The 22,689-nt window shown below is 41.5% G+C and overlaps 1 protein-coding gene across 1 annotated transcript in view; it reads left to right on the plus strand.

Annotated features, from left to right (window-relative positions):
* The window catches only part of RTCA (RNA 3'-terminal phosphate cyclase), a 104,328-nt gene extending 81,912 nt beyond the window's left edge, over positions 1-22,416 (plus strand). Inside the window, exons 10-12 of the mRNA XM_085601897.1 lie at positions 7,113-7,207; positions 7,309-7,413; positions 21,449-22,416. Coding sequence (XP_085458023.1) covers positions 7,113-7,207; positions 7,309-7,413; positions 21,449-21,547 — 299 coding nt within the window. The 3' untranslated portion in view covers positions 21,548-22,416. The remainder of the gene's footprint in view (positions 1-7,112; positions 7,208-7,308; positions 7,414-21,448) is intronic.
* Positions 22,417-22,689: the final 273 nt, after the last annotated feature.

The following is a 22,689-nucleotide window of genomic DNA, read 5'->3' on the forward strand; positions in this document are numbered from 1 at the left end:
ATGCTTCATCATCGGGCGTTTTGCTCCTCGTTGGGCCGGCGCTGCAATGCCCTACGAGTCCCCCGAAGGGTCACTTTATCAGAGATCTTTTTAGAGAAAACGCCGTCTGGTGCATGCGGGTGTGTGATAATGGTGGTGCAGTGATGAGTGTAACGTGATATGTTAAAATTGTCTAAGGGTGCTCAAAAAATATATGTTTAATAAAAAAGAAGGGGTGGCACCCTTGACAGGCTAAAAAACCCGTAGTTTGGGTGTTACCTTAGTGGGCTTAATGTCCCAACAGGTAGCTACAATGTGGTCAATGTGGTCGACATGTTTCGCGCCCCTGCGGTCCAACCGGATCCATGGCGCTTCCTCAGGACCAACTAAAAAGTGAAGTGTATAAGAGAGTGAGCTGGGGGCTAGTACCCACAGTGTGTATCCGGGCATGCAAGGTCAAGATGGCCTTGCTATCTGTTCTGTCAGATTTAAGGTCGCTCCTGGATATAAGCCTAAGTGTAAGGAATAAGTTGCTCCATAGACTAGGGGACGAGCATTCACACCTTCTAATGAGTTTTGCTCTGGTGTGGCCTCTCTCAAACCTACCCCAAACGTCCTCCTGTCTGGAATGGAGGAATCACAGGGGGACCCCAACGCATAGTGTTCCCTAGTGTATTTAGGTGTTTTCACTGTATTCTGAGTGTCTTTTAACATAGCACTGGCTCTAGGACTGGTTAGTCAGACTCCGTTACCACCAGTATCCGTCTGAAAATGTTGAGGGTACAGGATGATTTTACAACAAGGCTTCTTTCTGCTCTTTTGTTTGTTCTTTCTGCACGTTATCCTTCTTCCTGCACTTTTCTTCGTCTTTGAGGACTTCTGTTGCTTCTTTCTGCATTTCTTTTTTTTCTTTCTGTGCGTTTTTTCTTCTTTCTTCACATGTCCTATCTCTGTAGGCATAGTTAGAAATTAGCATTTAAAAAACCTTTGAAATTCACTGAAAAAACCATAGGTTTCAGGCACGTTCTAGTTAGGAATTAGCATTTAAAAAACCTTGGAAATTCGCTGAAGAAACCATAGGTTTCAGGGGCGTTATAGTTAGCTGGACTTTTCACGCATATGAAACCATTGAAATTCCCCCGTTATAGTTAGTTCAGCTAACTATAACTCGCGCACCCGCAATGCACTGCTGATGACGTCACATATTACATCACTCATGACATGGTCAGTGACATTACTCATGACATCACTGAATATATCTCAAATGACATCATCCTTGTGATAGAGTGGCAGACCTCCTCTCCCCCTAATATAACCTTTGATACACACATTCAAAAATAGAAACTAAATTTTTCAAAACAATGGACATACCTATACCAGTTACAACAACCTATTCGGTAATTCTAAGATCCACATACACATCCACTCATTCACCAACAGCCCTATACAGTCACTCATACATTTACTCACTCATCATATGTACTCATACACCTATACATCCTGTTACACAACGCCACTCATCCATAGAGTTACTCACACACATAGTCACTCATGCTAATAAAGAATCAAACATCCATTTACTTGCATATACAGTTATACACACACCACCACACTTACTTCTACAGAAACGTACACATACTTAGTCTTTTAAACAATCACTTATAGAAACACATACTTATTCATACAGGAACTCTTCCAATCTCTCACTCTCACATATACTCACTTATATACACCAATAGTCACATATACTAGTTTAAAACATATGTAGTTACTCATAAAGACACTATTGAGACAGTCATTCACTCACTAACACACCCATGCACACACTCATCCACCCATACAGTCCTGCACACATCCTGTCTTCAACACATACAAACAGTGAGTCACTCATTCATGCACCTATGCACTACGTAATACCCCCCACCGAACCATTCAGACACTCATACTGATACTCAAAAAACCAACTAATAACCTATATAGACACTCATGTAGCTACTCACCAACCCATGCAGCCACTTATACACAAAGTGGGAGACTGATACAGATATTTACATATTTAAACATTACTCACTAAGCCATGTATTCACTAAGATACATTTAATCAGTCAGTTATACAATCAATTTTTCATAAACAAATCATCCATTTAGACACTTATATACCCATTTATTCTTCCATCGACCTTGAGATATACATATATAAAACATATGTAATTTTCAGAAAAACACACATTCACTGGATGATGTCATCAGTGATGTCATTTGAGATGTCATCAGTGATGTCATGAGTGATGTCACTGACCATGTCATGAGTGATGTAATATGTGACGTCATCAGCAGTGCATTGCGGGCGCGCGAGTTATAGTTAGCTGAACTAACTATAACGGGGGAATTTCAATGGTTTTGTACGAGTGAAAAGTCCAGCTAACTAGAACGCCCCTGAAACCTATGGTTTCTTCAGTGAATATATATATACATGTATGTATGTGCAAATCCATTCTCACTAGAGAGCTTTCATGTTATCACTGTTCAATGGACTTAGATCTCATTACATTCTGTTTCAGGAGTTAATTCTACGCTCTGTACATCAAGAGCCTTTCCAGTCTGTTATGTTGTTCTCCAGACTCCCATCCTTGTGATCATATGTTGTTAAAAGAACAGTTGTTCATTATACATTGATAAACTAAGCCTATCAGGAACACAAAAAAGTGTTACTCCTTTTGCACACTCCAATCAAAGCAAAGCAGGCCTTGTTAGGTGACCTGTTTGGTGTATTTCGATTTGTTGTGCAATACCAAAATTTGCATTCTACATCTGCCTAATGCACGTTTTCGCAAGATAAGGGCCATTATGCCTTTTTGAGAAACATTCTCTTAGTTAACCTTTCTAGACCAGCTACATGCACCTCCGTCTACTCATTCACAATATACTAATGCATGGCTATACAAGCTAGAAACCTGGCACAAGTTGATGAGACGGTTTTAAAGATTTCGCTTCATCTTCTAGCTTTGCATAAGAGGAAAAGTGTACAGCATTGCTGTCACTGCACAGCATGACATATATAACACTTGCTGCCAACAAACAATATTACTTAGCCATAACAAACAATTTGAAGCTTACAATGGTGTAGATGTAACCCGCTCCACTCCCCGGGACAGAAATGACTCTTTACTATATTAGGAGATTGTACACATATCCTTAAGAAATACAGATTCCTTTTCCGATGGGTAAAATGCAATATTCTAAGTTAGAGACTGATTCCTTATGCATTGTGGGTTTTAGGGTAGTGATCTAGATTCATTTGATACATTACCGAAACAAAGCTTTGAACAAAAACAAGTTGTAATATTTTTAACCTACACTAGATGGCAGGAAAAGGCATATAATTCTATTCTACAACAATGCAAACAGATTGTTACAGGTAAATTTTATCCTTTGAAGACATTTTGTTCATTATCGTCTATCCGCTGTAAGCCTTCTGCTCTCTAATACACCTTATCACATTTGAAGGAAAGCTAAAAAAAAAAAACTAAGGGATGTAGTCAAGCAGACATGCTGGGATTCAGGTCTGCTGAAAGAACAATTGTGCCACCCCAATTTATGTTATGTAATACATACATGGGTCGTCCGTTATGAAGAAGAGCATTCCAGGATATCACTACTAGTCCTGGAGTTACTAGGAGTATTTTTCTGAATGGCTCTATCTACAGAGCAGCACAAATTAATTGCTCATTAAAAACGTATCTCAAGAAGTCTTGCAAAAGACAAATTATTTGTAAACAAACAAAGAATAAAACATAGGGGATGGAAAGAACTTGACATTGACGCCCCTAGTCAAATATCTTCCCAGGGTTCTCCAAAGCAGTCACCATTTTGGGAAAGGTTATTCAACACAACAGATTATAATCTGCTCCTAAATCTAAACCAGTTTGGATGTATGACTTGGACCTTAAGCCAACTAGTGAGTGTTGATCACCGGCTGCCACACTAATCTTTATTCTTATTGACTGTAAAAATATTACAGAATTAAAAAAAAATAGAACATATACTGTCTCTCTGCCATAGCACCAAAGTGAAATTGTACACTCTAAAGATTGTTCTGTTTATTGACTGTGCTCAGAAGGTTAAACAAAATCTATAAAGGATAAACAGTAAAAATACTCCATTGCTAGAAAGGCACTTTGGAACAAGAAATCTATTTTAAAATTATAGATTGCCATCTGGTGAACATGTCCTGTGTAGTCTCCGTGACCCATGATCAAGGTGTGCTCAACAGAATTTGGAAAGACCTGCCAGAAATTTATCTAAACTTTGTCCCCTGTATTGTACACATAACCTACCATATGAACCTTGTTTTCAAAACTAAGCTTTATATTCCAAACATGTGACCTTCATCCTTTTTAAGGTCTCGCTTGAGCCAGCGCGCATGCGCTGCTCTGCGAGACTTTTTGTAAGGGGGCTTCAAAATCTGACCACACGCTTGTGCGTGTGGTTTGTTTTTGGTCAGAGGCTATTGGCCTTTGCATGCGTCTTTCTAAGAAAGACAGCACGCAATTGGGCAAAGGCAGGTGCATGTCCTGCCTTTGCTCCACCCACGGCCTATTGCTTGCGGTTACCCGCACGGACATCTGTTTTGAATTATCATGCCCAGAAGCAGGCGCGATAATTGAAAACAGATTGCTCTCTGTGGCGCGCGCACCACTCGCTTGCTTGAATTTAAACAATTAGTCAGTGCTTGGTAGAGTTGCCGGTCATTCGAGCTCATTTTTATCCGATGCACATTCCCCCTGCAGCAGTCTCCGCTGTCATGCCGCTCTAATGACCACCCTCGCGCACACATACCTGACTGCCATCTAATTTAGACATCACCCACAAGAGGCTAAGGCAGAGGTCTCCAGGGCCACTTAAATTCGGGCTTATCCTAGCTCCCATTTTACTGCATTTTATCTTTTGTAGTCGAATCAAGTACAGCTGGGGTCATCAATGGGTCACATATTTCTACATATTGCGCAGAACTCTAGGAAAGATATTTTTTATTATTATTTGCACGTACCGATTTGTTTCAATGTACTTTAAATAAGGCCGTGATTAAAATAACTTGCGCCGTTCCTGTGTGATGTCATATGCTTCTTAAAGCTGCACATTCTACTATTTATGTAACAAAATGTGGCGTTTCAAAGGATCTAACTAGAACAAAGGCATTTTGAGTTTTCCGTACAATAGAAATTTTAAACTGTCAAGTGCTGTTTTTCACGTTCCTTTTGTAGTACATTATTAAGAATCAGGCTTCCTTTAAACGAAATGCACAAAGACCAGTTTCACCTATTTTTCAGTTTTTCCTTTGAACCACATGTAAGATTCCGCGGTAATTAATGTACGCAGTGCTCACAATGCGGTGATTTGAAATAAGTATACTCTTTACCTCTTACTTTATGCTTGCATAGTTGAACAATAATTACGGTCCAATTTTAGTTGTACACACCTTATTCTTTCTTTTCCTCCCATTAAAAAATACCTTAACATTTACCATAATGCATGCATATCCTCAATTCAACCACAAAAGAGAATTAACCAAGCCAACTATGAAAGAGCTCAGATCAGCAGTTCATTTTCTTCGTCAGCCGCTAGAGGGCGTGGACACTCTGAATTTGTGTGTGTAAAATAATTGAAGGCATCACAGCTAAAATAATATATTTTAGAAAATATCATAGTAAGCAAAAGACACTGAATGAGTAAGTGAGCATGAAGAATAGGACATGGTAAAAGAAAGATGCCATTGTGTTAGCACAAGGGAGCCAGGCCTTCAGACACGATGGAAATGCTCACTTGGTACCTTGTACATGGCAGGATCACTCACTCCTTTGAGAAACTCATTCCACACTGAGCGAAGGGTAGATGTAGCGCGAAGAGCCCCGCCACTGCTCAAGATGTCAGGCTCTTTACTTACTACAATTCTGGGTAAGTATTACGGCCCACCACTTTTCAAAAATCACTAGCTGCGACTTCAAAACAAGCATTGGCAGAGTCAATAGGTCTCGCGTTTGGGACCTTATAAGTGTTTAGCCATGCAACACTTGATGTTGTTGCACCAATGATATTGTGATGGATAACTAAACACTTATAAGGTCCCACAGGCAAGACCTATTGGCTATGGCAATGCTTGTTATTTTTAGTTACTTGCAATCGAATTATTTAAATAACTGCTCAAACGCTAAATGTGGTTATCTTCTAACTGTATGTTGACTTAGTAATTTAAATTTTGTTTTGGCTTTCTTAAGGGTTGAGCATTTATGTTATTTTTAGTAAGGTATGTATTCTAATGGAAGTTTATTGTTTTATAGAATTTTATTTTCAAAAAATGTAAACATATGACAAACTACATTGGAGCACATATCTAGGCCCAGAAACACCACTTAAATATTTGAGGCATACATTACCTTATTACACCAGTGAGAATAGTCAGTCTAGTTTCCAAATACTTATTTCAGGCCTTATAAAATTCTAATTACGTGTTCTGTAATCACATAGAATTTGTTCAAGGGCATACAGCTTTCTGCTAACCACTTGCGCCCATATACATGGGCTTTTTAATTCAATAAGGAACTCTTTACCTGTCAGTACTTTGCTGACATTCACATTGAAGAGTGTGAGATATGGATCAAGTTTAAGCTGGTGAGGTATGCATGTGTGTTTAGAATGCCAGATGAAAGTAGATGGAAAGCAACTTTTATTACTTGCAACGCATAGTGTCCCTGTTACCAAAGGCTGGTAATTTGAGAACTTCTTAGATTCCATATACCTGAGTTATACCCACATTTCAAATTATCTACCTCTGCTGATCTGTTTCAAGGTACCACTTTTTTACACATTGGTTATGAGAGTGACATCAAGGTTGTTTGATCCAGCAACTGTTAGTTGTTCTTGTTTTTTTTTTAAGTCAGAGGAAAAGGGAGCAATGGTGCATACTGACACGCTACAAAACCTGTTCTCCCTTTAAACTGATTCCAGTGTTAATGGTTATTTTAATATGCTAATTATATATGTTTCTTGGTTGTCCAGCCACAAAATTAAAATGTAAATGAGTAACAGAACGATTACTTTGGCCCTATTGTTTGATCGCTTTTTTGTCATTCTAGGTGTTTCAGCAGAGAAGGTTGCAGGGGATGCTGCAGACATGTTGCTTAGAAATTTACGACATGGTGGATGTGTGGATGAATATCTGCAGGACCAGGTGAAGATTTTGGAAGCCGGATGAACATTTTATTTTAAAAGTTTGTAGTCTTAGTTTAATGTGTTCGAAGATAACTCACTTTTTTTTTCCTTCCTTCATAGCTAATTATATTTATGGCGTTAGCTGATGGTGTATCTAGAGTAAGAACAGGACCTGTCACACTCCATACAAAAACAGCTATACATTTTGCAGAACAGCTAAGTAAGGTAAGAGAAATCCACACTTAGCGGATTTCACAAATCGATTTGTAAAGCTTATTGTATGCACTCCATATTTTCTATTATTGCTTTCCTAATATAGTGTTAAAAAGTGGTGTACATTTTGAAAGGAAGTGTGTTTGCTTTTAAAACAGTTTTAAAAGAGTAGCATTGTTAGTGCTGGTCTTTGATTGTGCACCAAGACTTGAAATCCTACCCAGCCAACAGAGTGTATGCAGGATTAAGCCACTGTAAAAATATCACTTTATTTTAAGATATGCTGCACTCCCAGATTTCACCCATACTAACAGGAAGCCAGGCAATGCTGATAAATAAATTGCATAAATCAGATTGTTTGTCCTGTCAGTACCTTTGGGGTGAGGCTGGGGTTGGAGCGGTGTGGGGGGCAACAGGCCTGCAAGCACACTCTTCTGAAACTGGAAGCCTTAATCTTTGCGAGGTGTTGGTATTGTTTCGCTTATCCTAATTGTTATTGTCATTTACTGTAAAAAAAGAATATTTCAGAAAAGTAGAGACTGTAAATTGCCTTCTTGCCAAACCTGAAAGTATCCTTGTAGGTGTGCATTTAAAAGTAAGTGGGAGGAGGTACAGACCTTAAAGGAAGACGTTCTGAGAGATAGAAAGTGAAGAGACTAGAACGCGGAGGACACATTTCTTTATTAGAAACCATGTTACCTTAAGCACCCTTTTTAGTTATATAGCACATTCTCGTGAGCTGTCTGATGAAGGGGCAAAGCTGTTTGACAGCTTAGTTACATTAAGCAAAATGGAAGTAAAATGAGTGAACTGATAGAGATCCAGGTGTAATTATGATGACTTTCACAAAATTGCACTTTTTAGGTCGAGCCTAGCGCAGCGCGCATGCGCTGATCTATGGGAGGTTTCTTGTGAGCACTCCAAACATCCCCCAAACTTCTGGGGGTCTGACAACTCCCACACATTCAATTGGCATTTGCGTGTGGCTTTCAAGAATGAAAGCACGCAAATGGCTAAAGGCGGGCGCATGTCCCACCTCTTTTTAGCAAAGGTTCACTCCCACAGCGTTTTGCTACATTCCTTAATTCTTTACAGCGCATGCACGCACCGCTCATGGGCTAGCAGATGACCCTTTCCTGAAATGAAGTCTCTTGCATGGCCTTGTTATTTTTTTTCCAGCCACACAAAGTTTTAATTTCAGCAGTGCCGCTCGCCGCCGCATAAACATAGCAGCTGCGCCTAAAATGACGTGATTTCTTTTTCGCTTGTTGTTCGTCACAGTTAACAGGCAATGCGACTCTCGGGGCAGCTGTTGCCGATAAGCTGTCTCTGCTTGAGGATCGGCTTTTTATTTTTTTTCAGAACGCACCACACATCGCTTTAGCTTGAACATGGCGCCTCCTGCGTTTCTTTTGTATTGCACTTGGCTCCAAAACATTTTTTATTTAAATAACTGTAGACGTCCGCAAATTATTTTCTTCCTCTCGCCAGCCGGGAATTCTTCAGAGCTCAACCCGGGGGCAGTCAGAGCAAGCGGCATGCGAGGCAACACCGTGCACAGCACCACTTCCAACGCTCAAAGGAGGTAGCATGCGAGGGGGGCACTATACATGTAATTGCAGCTCTCTTCGGTCCTCTCCCCTCGCACCTAGTCGCTCAAATTCAAATTTTGTTACGCTCGCCGGACAGGGACTCTTCAGATCTTAACCCACGGGCACTCGAAGCAGGCGGCATGCAAGGAAACGTGCACAGCACCCCTTTCTAATAACATGCACAACCCAGCTGCCAGCAACTTTCTTTTGTTCTGCACCCATACAATTTTAAATTAATTCCACGGCTTCAACGCATTTTCATTCTGCGATCGTCACTTTCATTGTTAGTCCTTCCCGCAATACAGCTAATTTGTACAGGGGAGGCTTATGATTTTTGCCTTCCGTCCTCGTGTCCTCAAAATATTTTGTTCTCTTGTTACCCCAGGGCTGCTTACAGCAAGCGGCATGCTGTCCCCACGCCTAGACTGTGTGCCCTTACATCTGTTGTGTTCTGTTGAATGTATTGTTAGAGTGCATCCCCACTGGCTGTACTTATGTTTTGGTTATTTCTGTTTCTGTAGCAGAAAGAAGCTGCTGCGCTCTATAATTACATGCTAGCATTCAATAACACAACGCGTTTTTGCATTTTTTTACAATGATACTGCCTATCTGTACCATACTCTGAGTTCTGAATGCCACTCAACCGAAGGGCACGCATACAAATCGCGCCCAAAAAACATGCACTCAATTTTATTCCCTTGTGTGTGTCGATGTGTTGTGTGTGTGCTCCCGCTGGATAGCTTATAGAAGTAGTTCAGCAGCGTGCCCTCTTAGTATGTACTACCATGATAGGATAAGAAGAGCTCCACACACTCAACTGAATAACCACAAAGATTGAACAAATGAACTTCACTTGCTGTGTCTGTGTATGCTGCTGATATATGGATCTCTCGCAGCTGCAAAAAATAAAGATGGGAAAAAAGGCAAGATGGGGCAGTGTTGTAGTGCTTGAGAGACAGTGGGGTGCTGTAAACATGGTGCACCATATGCTGTTCAATATTCTAGCCGTTGCACATAGAATGTTATAGTGCTGTTGACTTGCATCGAGGGACTTGTCTTTCTGTCTGTACGTTAAAAACTCTTGGAAGGTGTTAATAAATTATTCCGGAGGCAAGCATGTATTCCTGAATTGGACTGCATGATCCAGTGTGTAGTAATTGTATAACTCTTCAGTCTGGTGGCACAGCACCCAGGATAATGTGCTGCATGGCTAAACACTTATGCGGTCCAAAAGGCGAGACCTATTGGCTATACCAATGCTTGTTAAACTAGACCTCCAACAAACAAAGAAAAGCAAATTAACCCTTTCATTCTCCTTTAAGTTAAGGTAACACATACCGCCTTTCTTAAAAAGAAAAAATAGCGAAATGTTGTAAAGCGATAAGGCTAAATCTCACAATTTTGAAATTGAATAGGCAGAAAAACCTGACAACCATCCTAATTTTTTGTAGAATACTGACTCATCTCAGTATATTCTCGTATTAGAGTGCATATTTCATCGTTTAGAAGAGACATTAGGAGTGCACAGGAAGATGAGGGTGGCTATCCACCTTATTTTTGGGAGATGAGATAGGGATCCTATGATTTGTAGCTCCTTTTCTCTGCTAAATGCCCTTTCACATGCGAAAACGCGAAATTGTTCCAATTGCACCAAAGGTAAGACAGACACACACTGATTGTCTCTGGGGCCAACTACCTGAAAACATTTTGGGGCTTCCACTTGACTGCAGTTAAATCTTTAAGAAAGCATATTAATACATGCCAAGATAGCCGTGATCCTGAAAATCAATGGTGTATTAGAATTCATATAGATTTTAATGTTTTATGTTCGAAATACATACAGGAATCGGCTGTATTTGTGGTTTAACCTCAACCATAGCATTAACCCACCTTCAGCCACAGCACCCTTGATGACACCAAAGAGGCTCATCTTCCTAAACGCAAATATGGCATATATATAAGTCTCAGGAAATCGTTGCTTGGAAAGAAAACAAATGGTGCTCATATATAGTTAAGATGTGAGGCAGGGTTGACCACCTTAATGGGCTCATCCTGGAATTTCTGCCACTTCGTTTAGCCATGTTCCTAGTCCTTTGCCAGTGGCACCCCTTGGCTGCCATACTATCCAACCTGTAGCTAAGAGGAAAACCAGAAATGCAACTTGCATAACAAACTTGAGTATTTCATTCAAACCCACCATCAGCACTATAGGATCCCCTGAATTGGTACTACCACAATTCATTCCACAGTGCTAACAACCTCCTCCCAAATGGCCCAAATACTCGTCCAGAGCCAGGCAGGAAGCATAAAGTCTGTCTCTTCAGCCCCGGACTGTTCTGATGCCCACAGATGCACACTCCGTAGAAGTTTAGGAGTGTAGTACACTTCATGTAAGTATTTAAAGTGTATCAACTTTTGCCTATAATTAAATGAGGAAAGATTAATTTTACAACACATAAACAAATTGATCATCTGTTAGCCAGCTCTGCGTCTTGCACTGCTGTCCCCATAGCCCCTATCAATGATGTATACAGGACTGAGATGACCAATCCCTCACCGTTCATATTTTCTGCCTTCTCCAAATCATTCAGACATTTGAAACCCTGACAGCATCACACTCAACTCATGTTTAAGTCTAAAGCATATAAAAATGTCCAATATCCCCATTTGACCTGCAATTAATGTCCTCCAAAGACAGGACATGTTAGTAAAACAATCTAATTTATGATGTACATTCATTTTCTGTACAAGCTAGATGGAAAGAATACTGCCTCCTAACCTGTTTTGTAGAAGGTTTACTCAGGTCTTCCCCATTATAGGTGGGCTGTTGTTTTCTTTCTTGACTATGGATGCCACCCCAAGTATGACTTGCTCCTCCCCAGTGTTTTTTTCCAGAGCTTGGCACCTTCCTCCCTCTTCAAACCAATACAATAATAATTAACTACTATGCTTGAAAATCTTTAACTGGGGGGCCACCCATATCCGTATCATACTGTTGGCCTATGGTATGCCAAACAAGCGTAGGCTGTCTAAACTCATAAACTAACTTGAAGTACATGGCACACATACAGTGGAAATACGTGTTCTATGGATTACAGGGGCATTCAAAAATAAATACAGACACTTGAGCAAAATGACTATCTTCAACAGAGACAATTCTCATAATAATAAAGAGTGAGAGTTGGGTCCACTTCTCTCTAATGACTTCACAGCTCATTAGTGCTTTCTCTTAATCATGTTTTTATTAGAACACCAGTGTCTCTACTGAGCAGAGTCAGGAGGCAGGGTATACAGGGACATATTCTTCATGTCTGCAACCCTTGTGGCTCCGGGCAGAAACATACTTTCACATGGTATCTAATACAATGTATGATACATAGACAAAGCGACAAGTATTAGGGAAAAAGAAAAAAGAGGCAACATCTGTCAAACCATTCCCTCATAGGCAAAACATAAATGTGAAAGTAAACATTATGAAGTAAGATCAAAGGCAGACTTGTTGTCAAGCAAGCTATAAGTGAAGTCACATGTGCTCCTACCCATCTTAGTCTCCCTCGCCCCCTGGATGCAAAACAAACTGCCATATTAACCATCATTATAGACATTTGCCCAATGTACATATTCATTTGCAGTGCGGAGATCAATAAATATGATATCTGGAACAGGGGAAAAGGAATTGAATATGCCCCAATTGAAACAATTAAATTGTCAGTGTATGTCTTCCTGTGTTCCCCTCTGTGATGAGTCAAAGTATCAAACATGTGTTCAGTGGAAAGAACATGCAATGGAGTTAATGGGGATAAAGCAAGGAAACAGGCAAAGTTCCCTGCTTCCATCTAGGTCCTGCTGGCGGACCCCTATTGTTCATTAGGCGTAGGGGCTGTTGAGCACCGGCAGTGCAACTGTTCGTCTAGCTCGGATCCAGATCCCACGTTGCAGGGCAAGGTATTTCTTTCTTTAGAATCGCAGTCCAGTTTGTGGACTGTCCAAATAATGCACCAATCTACCTTTCCCTAAACTATCATTGGTTCCACGGGCAGGATACATGCATCCTATTCTTCAGCAATACAGTCCATCCCTACTAATCTGACTTTCCCTTTGGTGCACTGTTCCTCCTGCGTGGGCACAAATTGTACCTCAACACTCTGGGCACAGAGGGGTCAGGAAAAAGGGGGTCAAACTCAAGAGGACCAAGGGGCAGAGGCTCAAACACAGGCGATCCCATTCGCACCATACAGTACACGGCTGGGCAATGTCTCATCATAACCATGGGAAATAAATCAACATTCTTTTTTTTTTTTTCTCCCTAACCTATTAATTCACCATCCCTCGTCCCTTCAAATGTGCCCTACTTTCATCTTAAACATTGTGACTTCCGGTACCCACCCAGCAGGGCCTGCTACAAACATTTTTTTCATTTCATCTTGGTCATTTTCCTTAGCTGTCTGATCTGCAAACACATTATTCCTTCCCACATCATCAGTTACTTTCTGGTGGGCACTACACTTACAATTCACAACTCAGTTACTCAGGCTAACTAATTAGGGACTCGTGATGTCTCTGCGACTATATGTAGTGTTGCAGTAACATGAGCAATAGTGGTGATGCCACCTGGGAATTTAAACAAGAGCCATCAACCTATAGTTACCCTTAAGGATCAGATAAGGGAACGCCAGTCTAGTCTACCCGTCCTTTCATCTCCTTTTCAATTCCAGTTCCATCAGATGACAGAAGGGAGGGGCAGTAACATGTCTGACTTCAAGGTGGCACATCTTTTAATCATGACATTTTTGGGGAACAGTGCTATTTTTGGTGAACGGTGCTAATTTAGGCGAACCGTGCTAATTTATAGCCGGTTAGACGTGCACTAGTGAGGTGCTGTGTCTCTGTTGTTTCAAGGGCATGTTCACAGCATGGTGTACCATAACTAAGATCAGTGGCTAAAACTAGTCCAATCTATTGTCTTATGGAGACGGCCACCGTCATGACCGCCCCCTAGACAGGTTAGGAGGGCTCTTGCGGTAGCATCAAAGACAGAAAGCGCGCAACAAGCCGTCTTGTGTACTTATAACACAAAGCAGCACACAACAATATATGTACCAAGCACAGAAGCCAAAGAAAGCACAGTTTGTTAGTTGCCCAAGTGTTAGTTGCCCAAAAAAGCTGTTTCAGGCATTCAGGGTAAAGGCTCATGCACCTTATGCACCTCATTTAATGTGTTAGTTAACCAAGGAACTAATCTCCTACCCCCCTTCGACAGTAGGTGACCTAAGTAGGTAACCTTCTGTAGACAATACTTACCCTTTGAAAAGCATACTCCCTGGCCATTCAAAGCTAAATGCAATAACTATTTGCTAGAAATGGGGGGTCTCTGGTTGGCAGAGATATATGCCTTTGTCCAAATAGGCACCCTTCTTTCGAGTCAGGGTAAGGGGGATACATGCTTTAGATAACCCCCGCTCACCCCCTTGGTAGCTTGGCACAAGAATACAGGCTTATCCCAAAGGCAATGTGTAAAGTATTTCTACCAACACTCACAGTAACACAGTGAAAACACCACAAAAGGACACTACACTAAATGCACATCCTCGGTCTCTGTCGCACCGAAACCTGACAGTCAATCCACAATCAGGCAGAGGCACACACAAATGTTGAACAAGAAAATAGCCACTTTTTAAAAGTAGTATTTTCAAACACAGACTTTAAAACCATCCTTACTAAAAGATGTGTTATCAAATTCTGAGTTCAGGGATACCAGACCCCAATTTTCCATCTTATCCCTATGGGACAATATGCTTGTAAAATGTTACAAAACCTTCCCCATTCTGTCCATGGGCAAAATAGCCTTTCAATAGAAAAAAAATGAAATTGGAAGTATTTCGCTATCTGGACATGTTACTCACACCAGTACACGTCCTACTTTTCACATACACTGCACCCTGCCCAGGGGGGTACCTTTGGCCTACCATAGGGGTGTCCTATGTACAAACTGCGTGCAGGCACTGCGGTGGCAGGCCTAGAGCATCTTTTCCGGGCTACTCATGTGGGTGGCACAATCAGCGCTGCAAGCCACTAGTAGCAATTGATTTACCAGCCCTGGCACACTCCGTGCACTTCACTAGAGATCTACTGGTAAAACAAATATGCCAATCAGGGATAACCAAGCACAATATCAATTTACACAGGAAGCACTGGCACTGTGACACTGATCAGCAGCGGCAAAGTGCCCAAAGCATCTAAGCCAGCAAAAACGAAATCCAGCACAGCATTAAAAACATAGGAGGTAGGGGCAAAAAGTCAGGGAAACCCACACCAAGGATGCCAGGTCTAACACTATTTAACTGTACTGTCCCTACAACTTTGCTGTGTGTCAGAAACGATGAGCAAGTAACTACCATTAAAAAAATTATTTATGGGTGCTCTGTCTTTCTGCATAGTTCTAAGAAGCACAGCGAAGCTTATGACTCCTACGAGTCAGTGTGAATCTGGACAAAAACCTATTATTGAAATAAATAGTACAGCCAAAGAATGTATTGTAGATCAGTGATAGAAAAATATTGAGCAGCAGAAAGAACCATTAGCATAAGCATAGCAATGGCTAGAACAGCAGGAGGTTGGAAAACTACATTTTCATGAGCTGCACACCAATCAGTCACAAAATTGTGGACACAATCAAAATAATGGGGCTATTACAATTTAACAGTCGTCTCCTCACCAACACCTTTCTCAACCAAATCCTGTATCATACACAGCAAGGCTCGCTGCCCCGCCCATTGTATCCGACAATAAGGGATACAAGGCAAGATAGCATTGTCTATAGCTGAGATCAAAACTTTGGGATATCTGTAACAATCCCACCTCTGCATCGCCTGTTGCCCATAAAGTGAATGGCGCATCTGTAAAACTCAAGGCGAGGGGCCCAAACACTATGTACTGCTTACATTAAGACCCAGCATAAGACGCACAGTAAAAAGGACCAATAATCAGAGCAAGAGGGCGCAAAACATGTGCTACAATTAATGCATCTGAAACACCCACCAAAACACTCATAACACTGTGCTATGTTAAATACGTAACAAAAAGAGGCAATGTAGACCAAATACTTCCAAATGTCTACAACCAAGTCACTATTGAAAAAAAACACAGTAAAAATGAATCTGCAAACAAACCATCAAATCCCCCTTTTAAGATACAAATCCTGCCCACTAAAATCTAGAAACACCTTCACTCGCTCATCTTTCCCCTGATGGCAGCAACTGAAATAGCTTGTTCCCTCTTTTCTGCATTTCCCACCTCAGATCACATACGTTCCTCCATTTGCATCCAGTCTCTAGCCTCAAATCCACATACCTGTGTCCCAGTACTCACTAATATCGAGGGATTAAAAACCACAGTGGAAATAGCAGCAGAAATAACAGACATTATCATCACTGCTGGCCATGCCACAAGTATACACGTTCGCAAGGGGAAAAAAAACGCTACGGCAATATGCGAGTCATGGGTACTAACAGTTATAATGGCCACAAATGGCAGGGACAAAGGAAAGCAAAATGTGCCATAGCCTACACAGCCTGGGCAACATGGCAGGAGCAGAAACAACAGCTCAAACATACTCTCACAAAGCATATTGTACACAAAGCACCCCATAAAGGAAGACATAAGATACAGTCGGGGCTCTGAAAGTGCTCGTGAAATATAATATAATAGGGTGTGTTCAACATATAGCTAGATCAGTTTTTAATAATTGTAAATTCTCCCATCAAGAGAAATAAATGCATAGGACAAATGAAAACTTTATTAAGCCTGTTAGTCAAAACATAAAACTTAGACTGCTAGCATCTAATTCTGTCCTCATTCCACACTTCATATCACAGCAGACTCTCTTTCCCTGTCTGCAGAAACTCAAGGGGAATATATTCTGCAAGCGTCCTTGAAAACCCCCCACAACACAGCTAGCAACCTATTCCAACAAAATGGTATTAATCATGTGGAAACAGAGAATACATATTATAATAATCAAGAAGACAAATGTGCAGGGCAAACTGTGCCTTTCGCCTATTCAATTGGGTATGAATCCTGTGCCGTTTATGTACTGATCCCATCCCTCTGGCGTTCCAGGTGACTATAGTATACTTTCCCAGCAGTGCCATGTACTTGTATGCTCGGTTCTTGAATATACCCGGGGTCGTATGGTGGGAAATGTGTGAAGTATAGTGGGGGGGTAAGCCAGAAACCCATATTAACTCCCAATACTAGGACCAGCCTGAAAACTAAGCTGGTCCAAACAATATACACAACTGTGTGAACATTGTTTCGATTTCGATATGCTCCACTTCATGGGGGGGGCGTTTCCTGCTCCTCGCATAACGCACAGGGTTGTGTGCAGCTATGTAACTGACCGGAACATGATTCTTTATTAGGGGTTTCGAGAAGCTGGGGGTAAGGGTAGGAGTATATACTATACCTTACATCTCCACAATGGATTTTAAAACTTCTCTATATCGATAAGGTAGCCATGTGGAAGGACACTATCAACCAAATAGGTCAGTTACAGTCTGTGGGGTGATTGAGGGAAACAAAGCAAGACTGTTCTCTGAGTCTGAATGCATGGTGGTGTCCTCCGAGGACTCCAGCGACGGGAAAGGATTGCGGTCTCTGAAGGCAGCCGCTGCTGCTAGTGCCGACTCTCTGCCCTGCAGGGCCTGCACCAGCGAGGGGCTCCTCAGTTTGGTTTTACGAGTTAACTTATTGCTGCGTGTTTTCTTCTCTATTGTTATCTGTGGTTCCTGACTTGTACCTCGAAGTCACTGACAAGCGGCAAAAACTTCCTTGAAATAAACATATAATCGATAAAACTTTCCCTGACACCTTCAACATATGTGGGGCACTGGGGTTAGGAACTACAGGCCAAGTTATGAAATTTAAGTCCTCGCCCTGCGGTGTGTGGGTAAAGTGCGGCTGGGGCTGACCCTCTGTGTCCAACAGCCCGCAGGCTCGTTGGGAACTAAACCCGCAAGTAGTGCAGTTAAAATCCCCCACCCAAAAGGTACATAATGGCTGCCACTTCCCGGAAATGTTCGTAATTTCAGCCTGTAGGGCTTCAATAACACGTCGGCAATTTTGGTTAAAGATGTTATAATACCAATTCACCACTAGTATCTTAACCTGTGTCAGATTGGAAATCATAATTAATTGATACCAGGGCGAAGAGCCTACGCCAAGGGCTTTTATGGACCCATATTTTACCGAGATTGACAACACCAGCCCTCCCTGCCGGAGAAGGTATTGTAGGGACAGTGAAACAAAGATAACCGTCCAGCACGCTGTCATCCCTGTACCAAGTTTCCTGGAGACAGATGATGTCAAAGCCCCTGATGTACTCTAACCATACCTCATTGGTCTGTTTGAGGCAAATTCCTGCAATCTTCCAGGAAATAATTTTAAGGGGAAGAGTAGTATGTCCCTGATTCACCAAACCCACTGGTATACTGTTAATAGCAGACATAGTGGCAAGAGCTACTAGGCCGGGCCCCTCCCCTATGGGGTTACCTTCGGGGATTGATTTAGGGGGGAGAGAAGAGTTTTCAGGGTTATCTAGATTCATAATAGTAACGATGGATGTATACGGAATGGTAAGACACACAATTGATGAACGGAATGCAGAAAAAATAAAAACATTCACCCCCAGTCAAGAGATCTGGGTTAAATCCATCATTCTTTTGCTCACCATGCCACCCCAGTTTAGACCTGGCCATATGCAAATCAGTCTTGACCCTGTGCCTCATGGGAACTGTCCAGCCCGAACTGCCAAGCCAGGTCCTCCCTGGACCGGAAACCAGCATCCTAGGACCAGTTTCGGGGTTTCAACCCTCTTCAGCCAGGATAGCTTGATTCCAGTGGCACAGTGAGCCCAGTATACAGAATGGTGCCAGCTGGATCTACAAGCCCTTTGCTAACAGGGTCACCTTCATATGAGTCTCTCTCTAGGTTGATGTATTGCAAGTCAATTCTTCTCTTCTCGACTGGCTGTCCATATTGTTTGAACAGTTAGTCGATTACAGTAAGTCCTGAATGAGCATTAAAGCGGTTCGGGTGAGTAAAAGGAGAGGGCTGTAAAGAGGAATATATGTTCAAGCCTAACTGTTGTCTCAAGATTGACACCTGATGGGGAGGATAGAAAAAACCCAATGGGTGAGCCTTTATCAGTTCTCAAGCGGTGTCTCTAGGATGATTCAAGGCAAAATGCACACACCTGGCGTCACTAAAATTAAGCACCACACAATCCCCTTCCACAGATTTGAGCGTGTAACCCAACCAGCTCATCCGCCTTGCCATGATGATGTATTTAAACTGATGTATCTGGGACGGCATTTTCTTAAAGCACAAATGAGCTAATTTATTAATGAGGCCTTTGACAGCTTTCTTGGTGACCAGAGGGAAGATGGGGAATCCCCGTCAGGATCAGTGTATATGGTATACAGTCAGGGGGTAGATTTAATGTTTTTAAACCCCACCCTGCCCCCCCCCACTTACAGCATGCACTAGCCCATTAACATTTGTATTTCCTTGTGGAGAACTACCACCATACAACATGCCTGGTCTTAATTGGTTTGTGACCCCATGTCCCACCTTTCTCTTATTCCCGTGGAGATTCCCATGGGGCACAGGTTCCCATGATGTCTGAACCGGAGGGTTTTTAGGGGGGGGTGGGGGACACTTGGGAAGAGACCCTCTTACTTAGAGTACTTGAAGTAGGTGTTAAACTTATAGGGGTCATCCTATCCAAAGGGGCACCAGAAAGAGCATCATTTACATTTTGATCTGTGTTACTAACTTGGGTGGCCCTTTCATTCTGTTTGTTGGTTGCGGAATTCTTTCCTAAATCCTGCACTGCTAGGGCAAGTCGCTCTTCTATGCAGACTAAACGAGAGAAAATGGGTGCCAGAGCCTCTTGTACTATTTTACTGAACTTTTCAATAGAGGTGTAAATTCCTTCATGTGCAGCGCTTCTTCCTCCTCCTGTGCAAGATCTACATGCATTGCCTGTTATGTGGGTTTGTTTAGTTCTCTTAACCCTCGTTGAGTGGCCCTTTAATCTGTAATCCACCCCTGCCAATTCAGTGCGTTTCCTTCCCCCCCCTCCCCCCCCCCCCCCCCGTTACTTGCTGAGAACCAATCTTCTCCGAGGATGGGTTGGAGGTAGACTCAATTCCATCATGTCTACCACATAGGTCACGCTGGTTCACAATTACGACACAGGGCGAAAGTGGGGCTTGTGGCCTATGATCAATGATTCTCAACCATTGCTCTATGAGAGTCAGAATCAACAGAAACAAGTGAATCAGGAAGTGGAGCTAATGAAAGTCTTCGCTCTGCCAGTTCTATTTCCTCGCTAATCGCCCCTACTGCCTTTTGAAAGAAGCCATCCAGGGTAGTGTCAGTAGTTTTTAAAACAGGCATAGTATTCCGTCTCCCCATAATCAAATTTCCCTTAAATATATAACTGGGGGAAATTGATGTTTTTATCTTCAGGTGGCTTCACACGGCTGGATCGCAACACCAAAAATCCCAGAGTCGGGAAGGAAAAACTAAGATGGTAGGCCCGGCCCAGCCTCCTCCAGGCGCGGATGGGACTGCCCTTGGCCCGGGCTTAGCCCGGGTATGCCAGCGCGTGTCCCACACTGCAGGAGCCTTGTCAGGATTAAATGCACCTCCTGGCGTGTCGTGTTGGCGGCGTGATGCCGCGGTGGTGCCTGGGGCTGTGGTTCTGCTCCCGGTGGCGTCGGCAAACTCGATTTCCTTCTACTAAGAGAAGAGCGTAAACACCTGCATGCCACTACTTCTGCCAGATCCTTTATGTAACTGCTGAGTCATCAGCGCTGTCCCTCCTCTTTCTGTGAAATCGACATTCACAGTTCTAAAAAAAAGACCGAAGCTAAATTTTGCATGCTATCATAATGCAGTCTGTCCATCAGCATCTGAAAGCGCGGAAGAGTTTAAGGGACAATAACATCACCACGCCGGAGTAAAGCCTTTATTTGACTCGGTGTTGTCACTTTCTGGGACAATGTGAGGTTGCTGTGGACCAAAGGTGTCATCTATCAGTACATCCGATCAATTGCTCCTGGAGGAGATTTAAATGGTGAGCAGTCTCCTGTCAGAGAAACTGTCCACCAGAAAGAGCATTGTAGAAGGGAGATAACTAGTTCATCTGAACCAGTCTTAAGCTTTTAGCACACGTTTTTCAGTTTCAAGGTTCAAATGCAGTCCACAAGCTGTTCTTTAATATTTGTTTTGTACCTGTGTGTTGTTTCGTCTTCAAAACATGACATAAGTAAAACATATTAGATTCCTTATTCTGGTCCAGGTTTTTCTTAAAACCTTATGTTTAACATCACAAATTTCTATTTATGTCTCTCCTTGCTTTCAATAATATATCCTTTTATCTATTTTAGGCTACGTTTACTGTGAAAAAATCGGAAGATCAAACTCCAGATTCAGAAAGCTACATTATAGAATGCCAAGGAATTGGTTTGATTAACCCTCATATATAGCATTTCCATTATGCCTCACTCTTTCCTTGCACTGCTTTTCAACAGATGAAGTCATAAAAGTATTCCGGGTATACGAAACACACTTATTCGCTTTGGGATCTGACTGCTTGGAATTTTTTGTTTACATAAATTTATTTTTTAAGATTTCATTCAACCATTATATTAATGAACTTGCTTACAGTTCTCAATAAAACTCTGACAGAAAACCATTCTTGAAGAGATTAGATGTTTCCTTATGTACTCTGAATATAAGAGTGCAGATAGTAATGTTCACTTTCTGTTTTTCATATCTAATAAACTTGCATCTCCTTCATGATTTGTCTCATTTTAAGTTTGAATTTGAAAGCAGTAATTCTTTTTTGTGCTAATGTGCCAGGTCCTTCAGCCATCTTTTAAATTAAGACTGTTAGTTATAAGTACCAGAGGTTTCCTCCTTCTAGCAATATTTCTTTTACTTAACAGTATGTTGAATTTAATTGAACAGTTCTCGTTGATAGGCTAGAATTAAATTCCCCAGTATCAATTTGCAATTACTTTGAGTAATTATAACCTCAGTCTTGGGTGGTCACTTCATACTGGATTTACTATGTTGCTAGTGTGTTTAGCCACAAGTTTAGAGTTGCAAATTTGAATCTTTATATATTGTGCTGCTCTGTGGCTGAGGGGATATTCAGTCTCAAAAGCATTTTGGTGTACCTGGAAATGTTGACTGAAGTAAGAATGCTCTAGACTGGTTACTTGTATTGCAGATAGTACCTAAGGTTTTTGAATTGGTCATAATGATATACAATACTTAATTGTCATTCCCAAAATGTACTATAGTTATTTTGCTGAAAAGATATTTGAAATAATAAAAGGAAACAAATGAACTCTTTTTTTTATTTATTTGGTTGTTTTTGTGCTACATATTTGTATTTACAATGTTTGGTATAAGAAGAACTTCTAAAATATACTTCATTACATTTTACATGCTCATGTTTAATAAATATCTATTGAGAATCCAGCTACATTGGAAACTTAGTTAAACAAAATAAAATAGAAAAAGTATAAAAATTATGAAATCATAAATTTTTATTACATTTTCACTAAAAGCTCTGAAAAAGAATCAAGTTTGATAGCCTAGTTAGTTTCGAAAATTTCTT

Source organism: Triturus cristatus, chromosome 4_2 (assembly GCF_964204655.1).
Source record: "Triturus cristatus chromosome 4_2, aTriCri1.1, whole genome shotgun sequence".
NCBI classification, from domain to species: domain Eukaryota; kingdom Metazoa; phylum Chordata; class Amphibia; order Caudata; family Salamandridae; genus Triturus; species Triturus cristatus.